At 42.3% G+C, this 16,726-nt stretch overlaps 2 protein-coding genes across 2 annotated transcripts in view; one reads left to right on the top strand and one right to left on the bottom strand.

The window, feature by feature from the left end:
- SREK1IP1 (SREK1 interacting protein 1) overlaps positions 1-5,999 on the bottom strand; it is a 51,107-nt gene extending 45,108 nt beyond the window's left edge. Inside the window, exon 1 of the mRNA XM_075182913.1 lies at positions 5,876-5,999. Within this exon, the coding sequence (XP_075039014.1) occupies positions 5,876-5,888 (13 nt within the window). The 5' untranslated portion in view covers positions 5,889-5,999. The remainder of the gene's footprint in view (positions 1-5,875) is intronic.
- A 15-nt stretch (positions 6,000-6,014) lies between these two features.
- The window catches only part of CWC27 (CWC27 spliceosome associated cyclophilin), a 176,547-nt gene continuing 165,835 nt past the window's right edge, over positions 6,015-16,726 (top strand). The window contains exons 1-3 of the mRNA XM_075182902.1: positions 6,015-6,318; positions 8,337-8,433; positions 14,553-14,665. Of these exons, the coding sequence (XP_075039003.1) occupies positions 6,277-6,318; positions 8,337-8,433; positions 14,553-14,665 (252 nt within the window). The 5' untranslated portion in view covers positions 6,015-6,276. The remainder of the gene's footprint in view (positions 6,319-8,336; positions 8,434-14,552; positions 14,666-16,726) is intronic.

The following is a 16,726-nucleotide window of genomic DNA, read 5'->3' as shown; positions in this document are numbered from 1 at the left end:
CTGAGATCAGGGCAAACCTTGCCATCTATGGCCATTATATTGATGACCTTTTCATTATTTGGAAGGTTTATTAACTAGCGATCTACTACTGAATTTGAGACATTTAGTGGCTATATTGAACAACAGGTTTTGATATCTATCCATTTCCACATATTGTATTTTTATTCTAATATACTGTTTTTGCATTTTTACATTGTTATTAAATATTTTCTTATCTTTTTTAATTAGCCATTTCAGCCCAGGATTTGAGGGCTCTAAGTTTTTGTGTGGAGTTTGTTGCAGGTGCTCTGATTGCAGAAACACCTTGTCAGGCTGCTTGCTGTGGAAAAGATGTTTTTGTAAACCACTTCAAAATATGCAAGTTAAATAAGACTCTTTACTAATATTTTGTCACACATATTTCTTCCACCTGTATCTCTTTAACTTAGGTGAACTACTGTACAAATGTGTAACTGTTTGCAGCCTTTCTCCTCAGACTGGCAGATAAATACCGGGGTCTCCTGTTTTAGAAGCCTGTGACAAACACCTCCCTTTGTCACAATATATTTTAATTAAAATAAATTTTACAGAGTGCCTTCTTTTTTTGGCAATGGTGGATAATGTCATACACCGGGTCTTCGGTCCGACTAAATCGAAGTCCGGATCACTTATCTGACCGCCGGTGTCCCTCTGACAGCTCCAGCCGACAGCCGTCTCCACTGCGGGTCTGCACATGCGCACACCAAATCTGCTTTAATTCTTCTGTAAATCACTTATTGGTCTCCTATTTAACCTCACACTATTTGAGGCACCTCCTTTTTTTGTCTGTGCCTGTTCTTTAGGTTACTGCCCTGTTAGAAGTTGGATGTGTACTATTACTACTTCCACCATCCCAGTGGTATCTACCCTGCAGACCGCAATTACTCCTTCCACCATTCCAGCGGCATCAGCCATGCAGTCTGTAGACTATTACATCTTCCACCATCCCAGTGGTATCACACTCGCAGACTATGACATCTTCCACCATTCCAGTGGTAACTACCCTGCCGTCCGCAGGCCATCACATCTTCCACCAAACCCGTGGTATTAACCTGACAGCCCGCAGGCTATTGTACCTCCCGTGATCTTTTTCTGCTGCTTCTTCCCCGCAAGTCTCGCCAAGAACTCTCGAAGAGGGCTGCGACCTACGTAGTGGAGGCAGCTAAATCCAAACCTTCGGGGGTCCTTGGTGAAGATCATCTACTACTACTACGTTAGGTTCTGCGCCTCTGAAAAGAGTAGCGTCTAACTTGGCAGATCAGGATCCAATTATCCTAGGCACCATGACAAATACATTGGGTGCGGAGACTCTGGTGCAATTTATCCCAGTTAATAGTCATAGCACATGTAGCATACTTGGTATGCCAAAACCCATACTTTGTTTGGATAGTATTAAGTATATATGAATGTACTGAATAAAAATGAATTAAGATGATTAAAATTAATATTTTATAGCAATCAGAATGCACGATTGAGATGAACTGCATAATTTCTACGATTTTTTTTTTTTAAATAAAAGTGTGCATAGCATTAAATATTTATTGAATCAAATGCATTTTTTCTCGTATTGAATATTTATGATTTTGAAAGCCACAAATCTGACCGATGAGTAATAGACATTGAAAGGATATACTCATTCCCTTGTGTGAGTAATTGTGTAAATAAATGTACTCACACACTAGTACATTTAAAAGGTTAAACTAATAAGTTTGCATTCCTGAAGGAGTTTAAATGCATTATTCTTAAGAGACGTAGCAAAATGACATGTGCTTCAATTTGGATTTAAAACACATTTTATTTGGTATGTTAGTTAAATATACTGGTTATATATTTCTCTATGGGCAGAGGACTTCATGTAAACACAATTGTGAGGAAACCATAGGTCTACCTTAATTTATTTAATTAAAAATACAGTGGTTATAATCTGTTAATGCATGCCTTAAAGTGGACTTGTCAAGAGGATTACATGTAGGATTTTTATATCAAATAAATGCGTATGTCCTTCCAGTGTTTACTCTAAATGATTGTCTCTATGTCTGGCATTATATTCATAGGGTTCAAGGATCCATATTTGTGGTGTCCAATAAGCTGTATTCAGCATGTGGTGAACACAAGTTATACTTAACATACCGCATGTGTAGGGATAGCTCCTGGGTGTACAAGCCCTTAACTAATCTGTTCAAAGGGTATTTTCTGGAAGTGTCCCTTTCCTGTGGATAATAGTACAGTGAAGATCCCTCCACTGCCTATAACATTAGCAGCACAGACCACTGTAACCACTGCAAGAGTCCCAAGAGTTCTATCTTTTCCCCTGCTATTTCTGTGATGCTATAATTTTTCCACTGCTATGTTTTCTTTGGGTCTCCATCATCTATACCCCATGTATATAACCCCATACCTCCTTTCTGCTCATCATCAAGCCTCTTGTCTACCCTCCCCATATATTGTCGGCCTCCCATCTTTACCCTATACCTACTGCCTGCCACCCTTCAAACTTACTCCATAATATATATCTTGCAAAAGTTTGAGATCAATAAGAATCTTTTTTTTTTTATTTAAAGAGCTGAATTTTTTTTTTTACCTAGGTACCAGAAATGGATTTAAAAAAATATCATATTTATTACTGGTTGAAATTATTCCAGTTTCCTGATAATGAGTCCAAAATGAACAAAACAGCATTCTTAAGAACACATCAGTCTATTGTTGTTTTGAGAAATTAAGGATATTCCATGTGTCAGACTGCCAAGAAAGTGAACAAATCAGAGAAAGGTGTTCACTATTGTCTTGAGAGAAAAGGGCAAACTGGATCTAACCAGGATAGTCAAAGAGGTAGGAGGTCTATACGCACAACTGCGCAAGAGGAGATGTACATCAGAGTCTGCAGTTTGAGAAACATGCTTACAGTTCCTGAGATGGCGGCTTCCTTAAATAGTACACGCCAAATACCAGTGTCATCTACAACGCCTTCGGGATGCTTACCTTATAGGCACAGTTGCAAAGTTAAAGTAATTTTTAAACCAGGCAAACAGGAAAAAAACATAAAAACAAAAACCAAACAAAGGTTAAAATGGGCAAAAGAACACAGTCATTGGATGGTGGACGACTGAAAAAGAGTATTACGAATGGATAAGACGAAGTTTGAGATGTTTGGCTCAAAGAGAAGAACGTATGCAAGTTGTAGAGCAAATGAAAGGATTCTGGAGGAGTGTTTGATGCCATCTGTCAAGCATGGCAGAGGAGAGGCTAGTTTACATCCGATTTCTTGTGTTCAATTTCCCACAATAGGCTGCTGGCCAGCTATCATTCTGTTGCAGCCCAGGACTTGGTGTAAGCATGAATCAAACTTACATTAATAACAAACTATGGTTGAAACATACACATAATAAATGCATGGGTTTAATATATAACTGGGTTTAATATATAACTGGTGATCCTGGGGAACAAAAGGGCTAAAATGTATATGATCACAGTCCACACTGTTCTGACTATGTGAGAAACGAGGCACAGTAATAGTTGTTTAAAAAAAAAACCCTCATTTGCTCATATTCCTCCCCCACTTTTTAGTCCTTATTCCCTGGTGGCTTGGGTTTGCTTTGAGCACCTTGCCTTATCCAATACTATGGCAAATGTAGGGTTGTTCAGTTAGTCTTACCCCTGAGTCCAATGGGATTGTATGCAGCCGTTTACATTTTCATATTATCCCATTGGTGTACCACATAAAAGGGCCAAACTAGGATGGGGCAATGGTTTGAGGCAGGTAAAACAGGATGTTTATATGTCTGGTAAAACTGCACAAGGTCCAACTGGTGCTATCCAAGGGCTGCTCTGGAGCAATCTTTCACTGGCCGGTGTCAAGGGGGCTCACAAACCACAGTAAATACACATGGAGAACTAGGGATGCAGGAAAAAAACTCCTTTTGCCCTTCCAACCTGCACAACTAAAAACTAACAAGGGGCATGAGAATGTTTGGGCCTCTTGCCTGTCTCTCTCCCATCAAGATCCAATCACTTCTCTCATAAATCACAAATGAATGCACAATCGAAAGCTGTCAAGTGGCAGAAAAACATTGGGGTTCTAGGACACCCACAGTGCTGGCAGGTACTCAACTGTGTCTTCTGTAGATAGTATGCTGGCAATGGAGTCGTCCTTGGACTCTGTAAGTCCACTTGGATGCTTCTACCTGATTTTTGGGTCATAATGTCACTTTTGCAGAGCAGGAAGACATGGAACAGGGCTTTCATCTTCTGCTTGTTGGCTCCTTCCCTCCCTCTGAAAGGTGCTCCCATGGATATGGAAGCTCAGTGGATGTGGGCGACAAGGATGGCCTCACAAACAGTGGGGCTCCTCCTTCCCAGATCTCTATCTCCCCATGACAGCAATGGCACGTCTTGCTGCTCCACTGGGACAATTTTACGGTGAAGCTGAAGCAACTAATCTAAGAGGGGCTGGGACACACTTCTACTGACTACTGCTTTCTTGTGGGACCAGGATCCATTTCTTGCTCTCTGCTCACAGGATGCATGGGCTCCACACTCTAAAGTATGGCAGAGTTCTGAACAGCTAGAATTACTCAGACTACTTCTTTGTAGATCCCCGTCCTTGCCCAATAGTTTGCACTGCTATCGGGGCAAATATCCGTTCACTCAGCCGACACAAGCAGGCCGTAGCCTACTAGGCAGTAGACTATGGCCCCAGAAAGGACCCTTTTGTCCTCTCTGGGGCCCTATCCCTTTAGGGAACGGTCCACAAGTCCCAAGCACAACACTGGGTGATTTGGAGCATGATGCACCTCAGACTCCAATAATAAAATAATAGACAAAAAAAACCCAGAAAATCAGTACCACATACAGATAACACAAGGGCTACTGATTAGCAATAAATAGCATTCTGCTTACAAGATCATGCATGACACCTTGCTGTAATCCTGTGACCTACAGATAAGAGAAAATACTCTAATCCATTCCCTGGATGTCCTGTATTGAACCCAGCACCCTGAATCAACACTCTTCAAGCTACCCTGCAGTTCTGATCCAAAGTAAGCGGTCAGGAAATTCCAACCAGAATCACCAGCAAAGAGGTGCTGCAGCAGCTACACACAACACCCAGAAGAAAGTGGTTCTAAGTGCCAGTGGAGGAGTCTGGTGGTGACAGCGACTACTCTCTACTAGTAGGACTGATCAGTAATGACAGGTTACTGACAGTGAAAGGGATCCCAAAGATGAATCAGTAAAACCACAGATAAATGGACAAGAAGGAAGAACAAGGCGACACAATAAAACAATCCTTTCGCACTCACTTTAGTACAACTTTATACTGCAATAGGTACATCTTTTTCACCAAAGGCAGGTATATAATATTTCACCACAAAGTGCGCTGTGCATGGAACATTACAACTCCTTTTACTTGTAATGGTATGCTAATATTATATTTCAGCACTAGCCTGACATCCCACTTGTAATATACCATGGCAACTTTTTGTTGTACTTTATATAGAACGTTTCCTTTAATAGTGTTATTTTAACTTGCTGTGTATAACATTAATGGACACAGTGCCAGCGCAGTGCAGCTCTAGTTTACTTCCTATTGAACTGATGCACATTTACTCACACGGATTTCACTGTAATATTCATATTGACAGCTCTCACTGGAGAAGTTGTTACAGGAGATGTACTCAGAAACTCTCCCTACCCGTTATTACGCTGATAGCATTACTACAAATAAGTGTCACCAATAAATAAAAGTTGCAGGAGATGTGCAGGGAGCTGAAGGTTTAGTTAGAGGAGGCTGCATGAGGCCAGCTGTAGCTGCTGGTCACAGAGGATGCCAGCTCCGGACAGTGTCTAGGAGGTCACTCACCTGGCAGAGCCATGGAACAAGATGGCTTTAGCCGCTGAGGTTCTCCTTACACCCCGAAGAAAAATATCGTCACTACAGTCCCTCAGAGACGCAGGGGGAGAAAACACAAGAGCTCAGTTTCCGGCGGAATCATTCTGACAGTGCACCATGGACCGCACCATGGCGTTAATGGGGGGTAGTGAACCAATGATTTATGATAGTAGCGTGCCTGTGTGCGGTGATACCGGTCGTGATTGTTTTGTTTTCTTTATCGATGTTTTGTAATATGCCAAAATGTTAATGTTTATGTGTTTCGCTGAGCTAAATTAGATTGATTTATTCCCACTACGCTGGATGCCAAGTGGTTCGGTCCGGTCTGTCAGGCTGCACGCGGTAGTTTGTTTTCAAGAAACAGATAGAAAATGAGCAACATCTACATCCAGGAGCCGCCTACTAACGGCAAGGTGCGGGGGTGACCGTGGGAGCCTATACCATGGGGGGAGCTAATGTCTTGAAATGTCTGAGTAATAAATATAAGGTTTAGAAAAAGAGGTGGGCACATTTGCAGTCTTCTCTTGTACCTTGTTAGGTAGGCAACCTTACTGGTCTAGCTTTTATGACTTGCTGGGACTTTTAGTTCTACATCAGTTGTGAGCCACAGGAGGCTGCTAAGCCATAGGTGCACCTAATTACTGGTTGGCAGCGCATGTTAACGCTTTAAAGGGCATATTCAATTAGGTCCCGGGATGGTGGTAACACGCCAGAACGGGGTGCAAAGGTAATCCGCGGCACCGCAATAAGCATACCCAGGGCCATCTTAACAACATTATGGGCCCCCGGGCAAAGCAGTGCACCGGGGCCCCTAGATATAGATATATAGCTGTATACAGATACAGATATAGATATATAGCTGTATACAGATACAGATATAGATATAGATATATAGAGATAGAGATAGCTGGATGTACTTGCTCAGTGACCCTTGAAGGTTTTTTTGCAGGATTATTTATTCTCATTAAGAGCCGTGCCTATGAGGCCCCCTTGCCCGTGGGGCCCCCGGGCAGCTGCCCATCGTGCCCAATGGAAAAGATGGCCCTGAGCATACCTCCCAACATTTGGAGTGCCGAAAAAGGGACAAATAAGCAACGCCCCTGTCAAGTCTAATCACAGCCTCCAAACTTCCTGTTGGCACAGTTGGGTTCGGACACGTCCCAGTAGCGTTTTTCGGACACGTCCTGCCCCACTTCCTCCTAGACCACTTGGGAAACTGGCTGCTATGTCCCAATATTGGAGCGTGCACTCCGATATCGGGACAATTCACTGAAATCGGGACTGTCCTGCTGGAATCGGAACACTTGGGAGGCATGCAATAAGGCTGATTTTCCTTTGCACCCCATAGGGTTGCGAAGGAAGATCCGCGTTATTGCGGTACTGTATTACCTTCGGTAATGTGTACTCCGCGTGTTACCGCAATCACTGACCTAATTGAATATGCTCATAAGGATGTGGTTCTACTACAGTTGATGTGCAGCTGACTGCAAGGTTTGCTGGGACTTGTAGTTCCATAGCAGCTGAAAGGCAACAGGTTGTTAAGGTCTGTGGTATCACTCATTCTTAGGAGAATGTGCACTTTAGGCTAGATTGTACATATGTGGAACAGCCATGGGTGAAGGACAGAGGACACCCTGATGCCAAATTTCACACATGCAAACGGTCTATGAAAAGACTAAGTGGATGACTTAGTATAATAATGTAACTGATTATTAACAATAAGTTCCATGTAAATTGGAATTCTTTCATTGTACATTCCTACTGACAACAGGACTGTCCTGTATACAATTGAACAAATTATGACCCTATGTGTTAGACTATAGCAGTGTTTTACAAACTCAGTCCTCAGGTACCCTTAACAGTGCATGTTTTCCATATCTCCTTGCTGGAGCACAGGTATATTCATTACTGACTGTATAGCTGATGATGTATTGCAATTTATGTTAATTATACCATACTGATGGTAAGATTGTGGTTGTGTGTCTGTTGAAACACATGCAAAAGCTCTGTAAACCTTAAAGTACACTGCACTTGCAACTAACTTAGTGTATCTTTATAAGTTTTGCTCTAAAATAATGTTGCCCCCAAAGAACTGGCTATTAACATAACTAGCTATTGTAGTCATTCAGTTACAGCTAACTCCTGGATCTCTAATGGTTGATAACTGCACTTTTAAGAGATCTGGGCAGAAGCAAGATGGAGAGAATAACCAAGAGAAATAGATGATGGTTAAAAGAAGATTAATGGATTTACAGGCCAGTGGGAAGACCTGTGTTATTAGTTGACCCACAGAATAGCATTAAATGGTCTCAAGTGGAGTTGATATAATAGCAAACCAGTTTCCCCAAGTTTAAGTAAAACTGTGACAGTAATGAAATTCTGAAATGTGCATATCCTGTGTCTTCATACAATTTTAACACTTCTATTTTAGGTATTGCTGAAAACTACAGCTGGAGACATTGACATTGAGTTATGGTCAAAAGAAGCACCTAAAGCTTGCAGGAACTTTATTCAACTTTGTTTAGAAGGTAGGAAAACTCCTTGTGAGACATCTATGGAATGATAAGAGTATGGGTTGAACTTTTCCATTAGTGAGATGACGGCAGTGTTGTTAAGCTGGGTACACACCTATGCAATCTTAATTCAGATGCAATTTCTGTAACAATTTCACCAATGATTGAAATCTCCGATGAGCACAATTTGCCTTCAGATCTATGATCTTCATCTCTCATAACCAACTGCTGAAAAGATTGTGACTCTGTTCACAGTCTACAGATGTCTGCCTATACTGCTGATGAGTGCATACACACTTCCATATTTGCCCAGCATCGTTGATTGTGATTTTTAGGAAGTTTTGGAAACTAAATAAACAGATACTATGTGTTTTGGTACGGTATAACATGATCGTGGGAGCGTACACACTCTTGAAATATTTCAACAAGTGTCCGTGAATCATGTGACTTGCACGTTAATTGCTTAAATGTGTACCCAGCTAAAGAAGACTTAAACCTGATCTTGCAAACAGAGCATCTTTTAACCACATCTAAATCTCAGAAATTGATGTATTCTATCCTGTTTAAAACACAGTAAAATGGAAATATGAACTGGAAATGTGAATTCAACTTTCTCTCAAAATATTTTTTTTTTTTTTAAAATTAGAAGTGACTTGAACACTATATCCTCAAATTCTTTCTTTTTTTTGTACCCCTTTTGGTACCTTTGCCATTTGCTTACAGTTACCAGGGTCCACTACTGTCCAGATTCAGTAATCATCCGTGAATGCTGAAGGATCTTACACTGAATTAAATATTATTGTCCGATCATGATTGGATGAACACAGTTCTCTTATAGACAGACATTGACTGTCATGTGACTCAATCCTCCAGTGCTTGTAAATGATTATGAAGGCTGGTCAGCAGAAGTCTCCTTGTAATTGTAAGCTCCTATATCCTGCTGGATTGAAGAAACTTTGGAGGTCTCAATGCAGTGACCCTCACCTAAATACTACTGGTGAGAGATGTGGGGATAATGCAACCTTCGTTTAAGATGGGGGTAGGGACCCCTTTAATAATGGCTCAAGAGAAAGTTTTATCAGAGCTCACTCTTCGCATATTTGCATATCCTGCTGAGTGTTCCCAGTATTTCCTCAGTACATGCTTTGTGCTTCTAGCTATCATAACTGTTAGGCTTGTTGCAGCTGACTGAAAGTGTGGGGGACTCTAATATTTTGCACATTGTGCTGCAAAGAAATTACCTCAACTTCATTATTAGTAAACAAATCTTTCTGTCAGTCCCACCTTTTAATTTAACTGCACACTCACTTGGATTTATTGCAGCAGGAAATTAGGCTATGTTATTTTATGTTTCAATGGAAGTGGATCTTGTTTACATGCTTAATAAGCCAGTATGGCTCAGTGCAGTGTAAGCATTGTTTAGACAATACTGACAATTAAGGTAGTTCTTCAAGATCAGGAGATGAAGACAAACTAAAAAGAGGAACGCTGTTATACAATGTATTGTTGTTTTATATGTTGTGGCCCTGTAACCCTGTAGGTTTGTTGTTGGTGGCAACTCTACACTTATGTGTCTACCATTTATGTGAAACCAAATGCAACAGCCAATGGGGCCAATGTTGTAGATCGTTGACATTAACTGCAATTGAAATCTTTGGTGACCATGGGGCAACCTGATTCATGTACTAGAACCAAAATCCTTCCTGACCACTCCACCGGATCGATCTTCATTTAGACATTTTGTTATTATGGCCCACACACACATAGAACAAACCTCCTAATAAAGTGCATGTATTTGATTGTGGTTTTGTTGTTGTTAAAACTATTCCCTATGCAATATATGCACTCTATTAGTCACTTGCCTTCCATACCTATATATGTGTTATCAGTGATGCCTGATAAGACATATACAGTATGAGCTGGGAGAGACAATGGAGGATTGTCAGGCGCCGTCCCCGTATTGTTCCTAGGTGTCGGGGACGGACGCCTGTCTCCCTGGCCGGCTCGCGTCTCGTTGCCTAGCAACAGGACAGACGTCCAGGTTTTTCGCTGCATGTGCAGTAAAACCGCGTGCAACGGGACACTTCTTCCCCCTGTTTATCAGTGGTCAGGTGCATCTGACCGCCAAAATCCACTGACACCAATCGGGGGCCACCACTAGGCATTTTGGACACCTCCCTCCATGAGTCTGGTGCCAGAGTATTGGTTTCACCAGGGTTCTGTTCCCTGCTTCCCCCTGTATATTGTTCTTTGGTTCCTGACACCTTGTCTTCGTTCCTGACTATTCTCTGCCCTGCGATTTGGCTCTATTGTTTCTCGGTATTTGACCTTTGGCTTGCTTCTGACATCTCCTTTGGATCACCCTTTTGTACTGCACCAACGTTTGGCTTTTAGACCCGGACTGCACAACCATTCCTGTCTCTCCTGCTGTCCTGATTACTAACTGGGAGGACCGCGACCTGCGCATCTTACGCAGCCAAGTCCATACCTCCTTGCGGGGGTCCCTGGTGAATACAGGGGGTGCGTTAGACTCCGCGCCTCCCAGATTAGTTGCGTCAATATCAGGCACTGGCATCCTCTAAAGGTCATTATCGTGACGGTATACTCTGGCCATGAGTACACAGGATGAATCTTCGGCCCGCTACCTTCTGTTACATTTGGCCCAATGTGTGGACCAGCAAGACGCCAATCACGCCCAACTGCTACAGTGCATCCGGGGTGTGTTCTCCCGCCTGGACACCTTTCAAGGGTCACTACCCGCAAGTTCAGTGGCTCCCTCTGGAATTGAAGCTGCCCCTGCTTTCTCTGCCTCCGCCAGCTCTATCGCTTCCACAAGCTCCCGAGGGTTGCGTATACCACCTCCAGAAAAATATGATGGTGACCCGAAGAAATGCCGCGGGTTCCTTAATCTGTGTGCCATACAGTTTGAACTCGTACCTGAAAGCTTTTTTTCAGACAGGATTGAGGTGGCCTATATAATTTCTCTTCTTGCAGGCCAAGCCCTAGCCTGGGCTTCTCCGTTATGGGAACGTGACGACCCATTACTCCAGAATTCCGTGACTGTTTTTGAAAGCTTTCGCAGTGTGTCTGACTAACCTGGACGCCTGTCTTCTGCTTCCTCTGGTCTCTTGAACCTCCGGCAAGGAACTCTCTCTGCTGGTCAGTACGCGGTCCAATTCCGGACACTAGCATCTGAGCTTCGCTGGAATGATGAGGCACTTACCGCTACCTTCTGGCAAGGCTTGAATGACAGAATAAAAGATGACTAAGCATCACGGACCTGCCTTCTAGATTGGATGATTTAATCTCCCTGTGTATCAAAGTGGATATCCGCCACCGAGAACGCACACGAGAACGTGGTCGTCGATCTATTCCGCGTCTGGCACCTCAATTTCAGTCTCCTGCTCTTCCTTTGGAGAACCCAATGCAAACTGGTCATTCACGTCTATCTTCTGAAGAAAGAGACGGATGTCTGAAGAATCGGTTATGTCTCTACTGTGGAGATCCCGGACATCTTCTCTCCGTATGTCTTAAGAGACCGGGAAACGTCACCTCCTAGGCGATTGCAGGGAGGTCAGCCTAGGATCCCAGTCCTCTTCCCCCTGCTCCCAAAAAGAATCCGAATTTCTCATGCCCATTTTTCTTTTGTCCTCTGATGATCCTCAACCTCTGTCTGCCTTTGTGGACTTGGGATGCGCGGGGAACTTCATATCCTCCAGTTTGGTCTTGCAACTCCGTTTAGGTACTACACATTTGCCTCAGCCTATGTCGCTCACCACAGTAGATGGAAACCGAGTCTATAATGGCTCTATCGCCTTCCTCACCGTTCCTGTTCGGCTGATTGTAGGAGCTCTCCATTCAGAGTGGATTAAATTCCTGGTTCTCCTGCAATCCATTAACCCTATTATTCTGGGTCTACCTTGGCTAAGGACACACTCTCCTCAATTTGACTGGCAGCAGGCTCAGGTTACCTCCTGGGGCTCCTCTTGTAAATCTCGCTATCTGTCACCTGTCATTCGCGGAAAACAAGTCATTTCTTCCCGGGTAACCTCCTCCTGTGATATCCTTCCCAAGGTCTACTCTGAATTCCTAGTGTGGAATCACTACCTACTCATCGCCCTTGGGACTGCCCCATTGATCTGGTGCCAGGCAAAAGCATCCCTCGGGGCAGGGTTTTTCCTCTATCTGTACCAGAGAATCAAGCTGTATCAGATTACGTTTCAAAGAACCTCAAACGAAGATTTATTCGCAAATCTTTCTCTCCCGCTGGTGCAGGGTTTTTTCTTGTTAAGAAGAAAGATTGGTCCCTCAGACCATTTATTGACTATCGCAAGCTCAATGCAATCACGTTCAAAAACCGGTACCTCCTTCCCTTCATCCCTGAATTGTTTGACTGTAGCCGTGGATCCCAAATCTTCACAAAATTGGACCTTTTAGAGGTGCCTACAATCTAATCAGGAATAGGAAGGGGGATGAATGGAACACTGCGTTGAACACCAGAGATGGCCACTACGAGTACCTTGTAATGCCATTTAGGCTGTGTAACACCCCAGCCGTATTTCAAGAATTTGTCAATGAAGTTTTCCGGGATTTATTGTATCGGTCCGTATTGGTCTATTTAGACTATATTTTAATATTTTCTCAGGACTTTTCTTCTCATCATCTCTATGTGAAAGAGGTGCTTCATCGCTTAAGGGAGAATCACTTATATTGCAAGATGGAGAAATGCTTATTTCATCAATTCCAGGTACCCTTTCTAGGATACATTGTGTCTGGATCCAGTCTCCAAATGGACCCTGATAAAGTGAAGGCCATCCTTGACTGGCTCCAGCCGGCAGGGTTAAAAGCTACTCAGCGCTTCATCGGTTTCACAAATTATTACTGCCAATTTATCCAGGGATTTTCTTATCACTTACCGCTGCTCTGATAACTAACTGGGAGAACCGCGACCTGCGCACCTCACGCAGCTAAGCCCATACCTCCTTGCGGGGTCCCTGTGGTGAATACCGAGGGTGCGTTAGACTCTTCGCCTCCCAGGTTAGTTGCGTCAATATCAGGCACTGGCATCCTCTAAAGGTCGTCATCGTGACAGTATACTCTGGCCATGAGTACACAGGATGAATCTTCGGCCCGGGACCTTCTGTTACATTTGGCCCAATGTGTGGACCAGCAAGACGCCAATCACGCCCAACTGCTACAGTGCATCCGGGGTGTGTTCTCCCGCCTGGACACCTTTCAAGGGTCACTACCCGCAAGTTCAGTGGCTCCCTCTGGAATTGAAGCTGCCCCTGCTTTCTCTGCCTCCGCCAGCTCTATCGCTTCCACAAGCTCCCGAGGGTTGCGTATACCACCTCCAGAAAAATATGATGGTGACCCGAAGAAATGCCGCGGGTTCCTTAATCTGTGTGCCATACAGTTTGAACTCGTACCTGAAAGCTTTTTTTCAGACAGGATTGAGGTGGCCTATATAATTTCTCTTCTTGCAGGCCAAGCCCTAACCTGGGCCTCTCCGTTATGGGAACGTGATGACCCGTTACTCCAGAATTCCGTGACTGTTTTTGAAAGCTTCTTCTAAAGGTCATTATCGTGACAAGGATGATTTTATCCTTGCAACTCGGTAGCATTAAATCATCATCAGCATTTATTTATATAGCACCAGCAAATTCCGTAACGATTTAAAATCTGGAACAAAGAATTGTAAAACAAAACTGGGTAATACAGACAGACAGAGAGGTAGGAGGACCCTGCTCATTAAATCACTTATTTATGGATTTAACACTACTATGATTCATGGGAGACATGGGTCAGACCTTTTGCCCCCTAATGGCAAGAAAATAAAAATAAAACAATCCCCACTTGTTGATATTGAAGGTTAGCTCCACCCAAAATAGAATGTTTAGCCAACATCCCTGTCCTGCTAATAGAACTTTGGGGCTGGTTAGTCTTTACTGTCCTCGACACATACAATTGGAAGGTATTTCTGAAAATTCTACAATCTTTCAGAAAAAGTTAGTAATCCATTAGTAATGTGTTTAATAGTATAAATGTTGTTCTTGCATGATACTAGTTTACAAAGTAAACTGCTTAAATATTTTGTGTCATTAATTCAATTTTGATGTTTCTTTTTCTTTTAGGGTATTACGATAATACAATATTTCACAGAGTTGTACCTGATTTCATAGTTCAGGGGGGTGATCCCACAGGTACTGGTACAGGAGGAGAATCAATATATGGAAAACCATTTAGGGTAAGACTTCTCTAATTATAGTACCAAAGTTGTGACTTCATTAACCTCTAAACACCTATGGGTCACTTATAAACAGCCATTCTAGAGAGTCCACATCCTTTTATAAATGTCTATTAAAAATGACAGCTACGCTCTCCTGAGAGCACTGTTACTGTTGTACCCTCGCTTTCATTGACAACCTTGGGACAGTCTTTGGGGCTAGAACTATTTTGACTGCTTGCTGGCCCAACAATCACTACATATAGTGTTCAAACTGAGTGCTGTATGGTTCTAATGCAGTTCTGGACATCCTCCTATTGTTAGGCAGGCTAGGTAAAATAGGAGATCGGATCAGGTCTACACTAATAGATTTAATAGTAGCTGACATGCCAGTTAATGTTAAATCCAGTTCTATTGGACCTATAAGGGCTGACAACTGGAATCTCCTGTGACTCTTGAAAGTCCTCCTTGTTAAAGACAATTAAAACTAATAATTATATTAAGTAAAATAAATACATTTTATTCCGTTTCTTCTGATTATAAACATATATACAATATTTTGTAACAGTACGTATGCGTTATCCCTCTACATGGGAAAAATATATATGTTCGTAAAATGGTAAATTAAAGGGGTGAATGGAGCCTTTGCAGGAATCTCAGAAAAGTGTGGGGGTTTTTTTCATGTGTTTTCCTATGTTTCCATATATATATTACAATTAAATTAAATAAAACCTATTTAAGTAAAAATCCAGTTTTGTCCTGGAAAAAAACAAAATGTGCTTAGACAAAGTGAAAAATAAAAAGGTTATTGCTCTTGTTTCTCTTTCGTATCACAAATACATGAAAATGGGTTTGGTCATTGAGATACAAAATGTTCCCATCATTAAGGGGTTAAATAGCATGGGCCTTATGCTTCAGTTATGTCCATTGTGCATTCTCATGAATATTGGTTCAAAGGCTTGTCTGTAGGTTATGATTACATTTTTTTGGGTTACATGTGTGTATTTCTGCAAGATTATTTTAGATCTTTGAAACACTTCGGTGGCGCAGCACTGTGCTGCCCTCTAACCTTTAAAAGGGCAGCACATTACCTTTAATAAAGTAATAATTTAAAACAATACATTTAATCAAATAAAGAGAGACCTATCTGTAATAACATATCAGCAGACACTTAAACAAGTGTTACCAGCTATAACAAACAGATCTGACAATAATCCAGGAATGAACTGGGGGCCGAGGGTGAAGGCTCAGAGTACTGCATGAGTCCAAAGGGTTGTCTGTTACCCATCACTGTTTTAAGGACCACGCTTAGTACATATTGTCTTTGTATTGGTGTTATATGATTGTGCATCCAATATAATAATGTACGCTACTCTGTTGGTAATCTTAGCAATAAGGTGAAGAAATTATCAGTGACCGAAAATTACCATCCAAGATCTTTACTTGACTTTTCTTACAAAGTCTTCAAATATTGACCTATTTAAGATCTCCCTCCGGGAGGGGAGATCTCGCTGCCCTGTCCTAGGGGCATGACCACGAGAACCGCCTCATTAGACCCCGCCCCTCTGGTAAACACCATTTTCAGCCTAATACAGTAGGGGGTGGGACTAGGAAGACGCAATTTACTGTGAATCGTGTCACTAAGCCCAGCCCCCACTCACTTCACTAAGGAAGTGTGCAGGGCGAGGGATGTTGCCCTGCTCTCCCGGGAATCCGGTAGAACTCCTGGAAATTTGTCAATCTCCCGGACATTCCGGGAGAGTAGACAACAATGCCTATATTTTTGTGACTATTATAATATTATACATTTTACATTTGACACAACAATGTATACTAGTAAACCCTTATAATACACATTAAGATGCATGATTTATGTCCTTCCACCCTTCAGAAAATATAGCTAAATAATTCCTGTTATTGAAATAAATGTTGGAACCGAACAAAGGATATGTATATATTTATATAAGTGGGAGCAGCTGAATAGAGAGGCATACATAGATTGACATTCATATGCAGCTAGAAGCTGTATTTGTTTTATCCTAATAGCATGTAATCTAAGAAGTCGAAGTGACAGTTACAGAA

The sequence above is a fragment of the Mixophyes fleayi genome, chromosome 1 (genome assembly GCF_038048845.1).
Source record: "Mixophyes fleayi isolate aMixFle1 chromosome 1, aMixFle1.hap1, whole genome shotgun sequence".
Classification (NCBI taxonomy): domain Eukaryota; kingdom Metazoa; phylum Chordata; class Amphibia; order Anura; family Limnodynastidae; genus Mixophyes; species Mixophyes fleayi.
The sequence above is the reverse complement of the archived record's forward strand: the minus strand, read 5'-3'. Positions and strand labels throughout refer to the sequence as shown.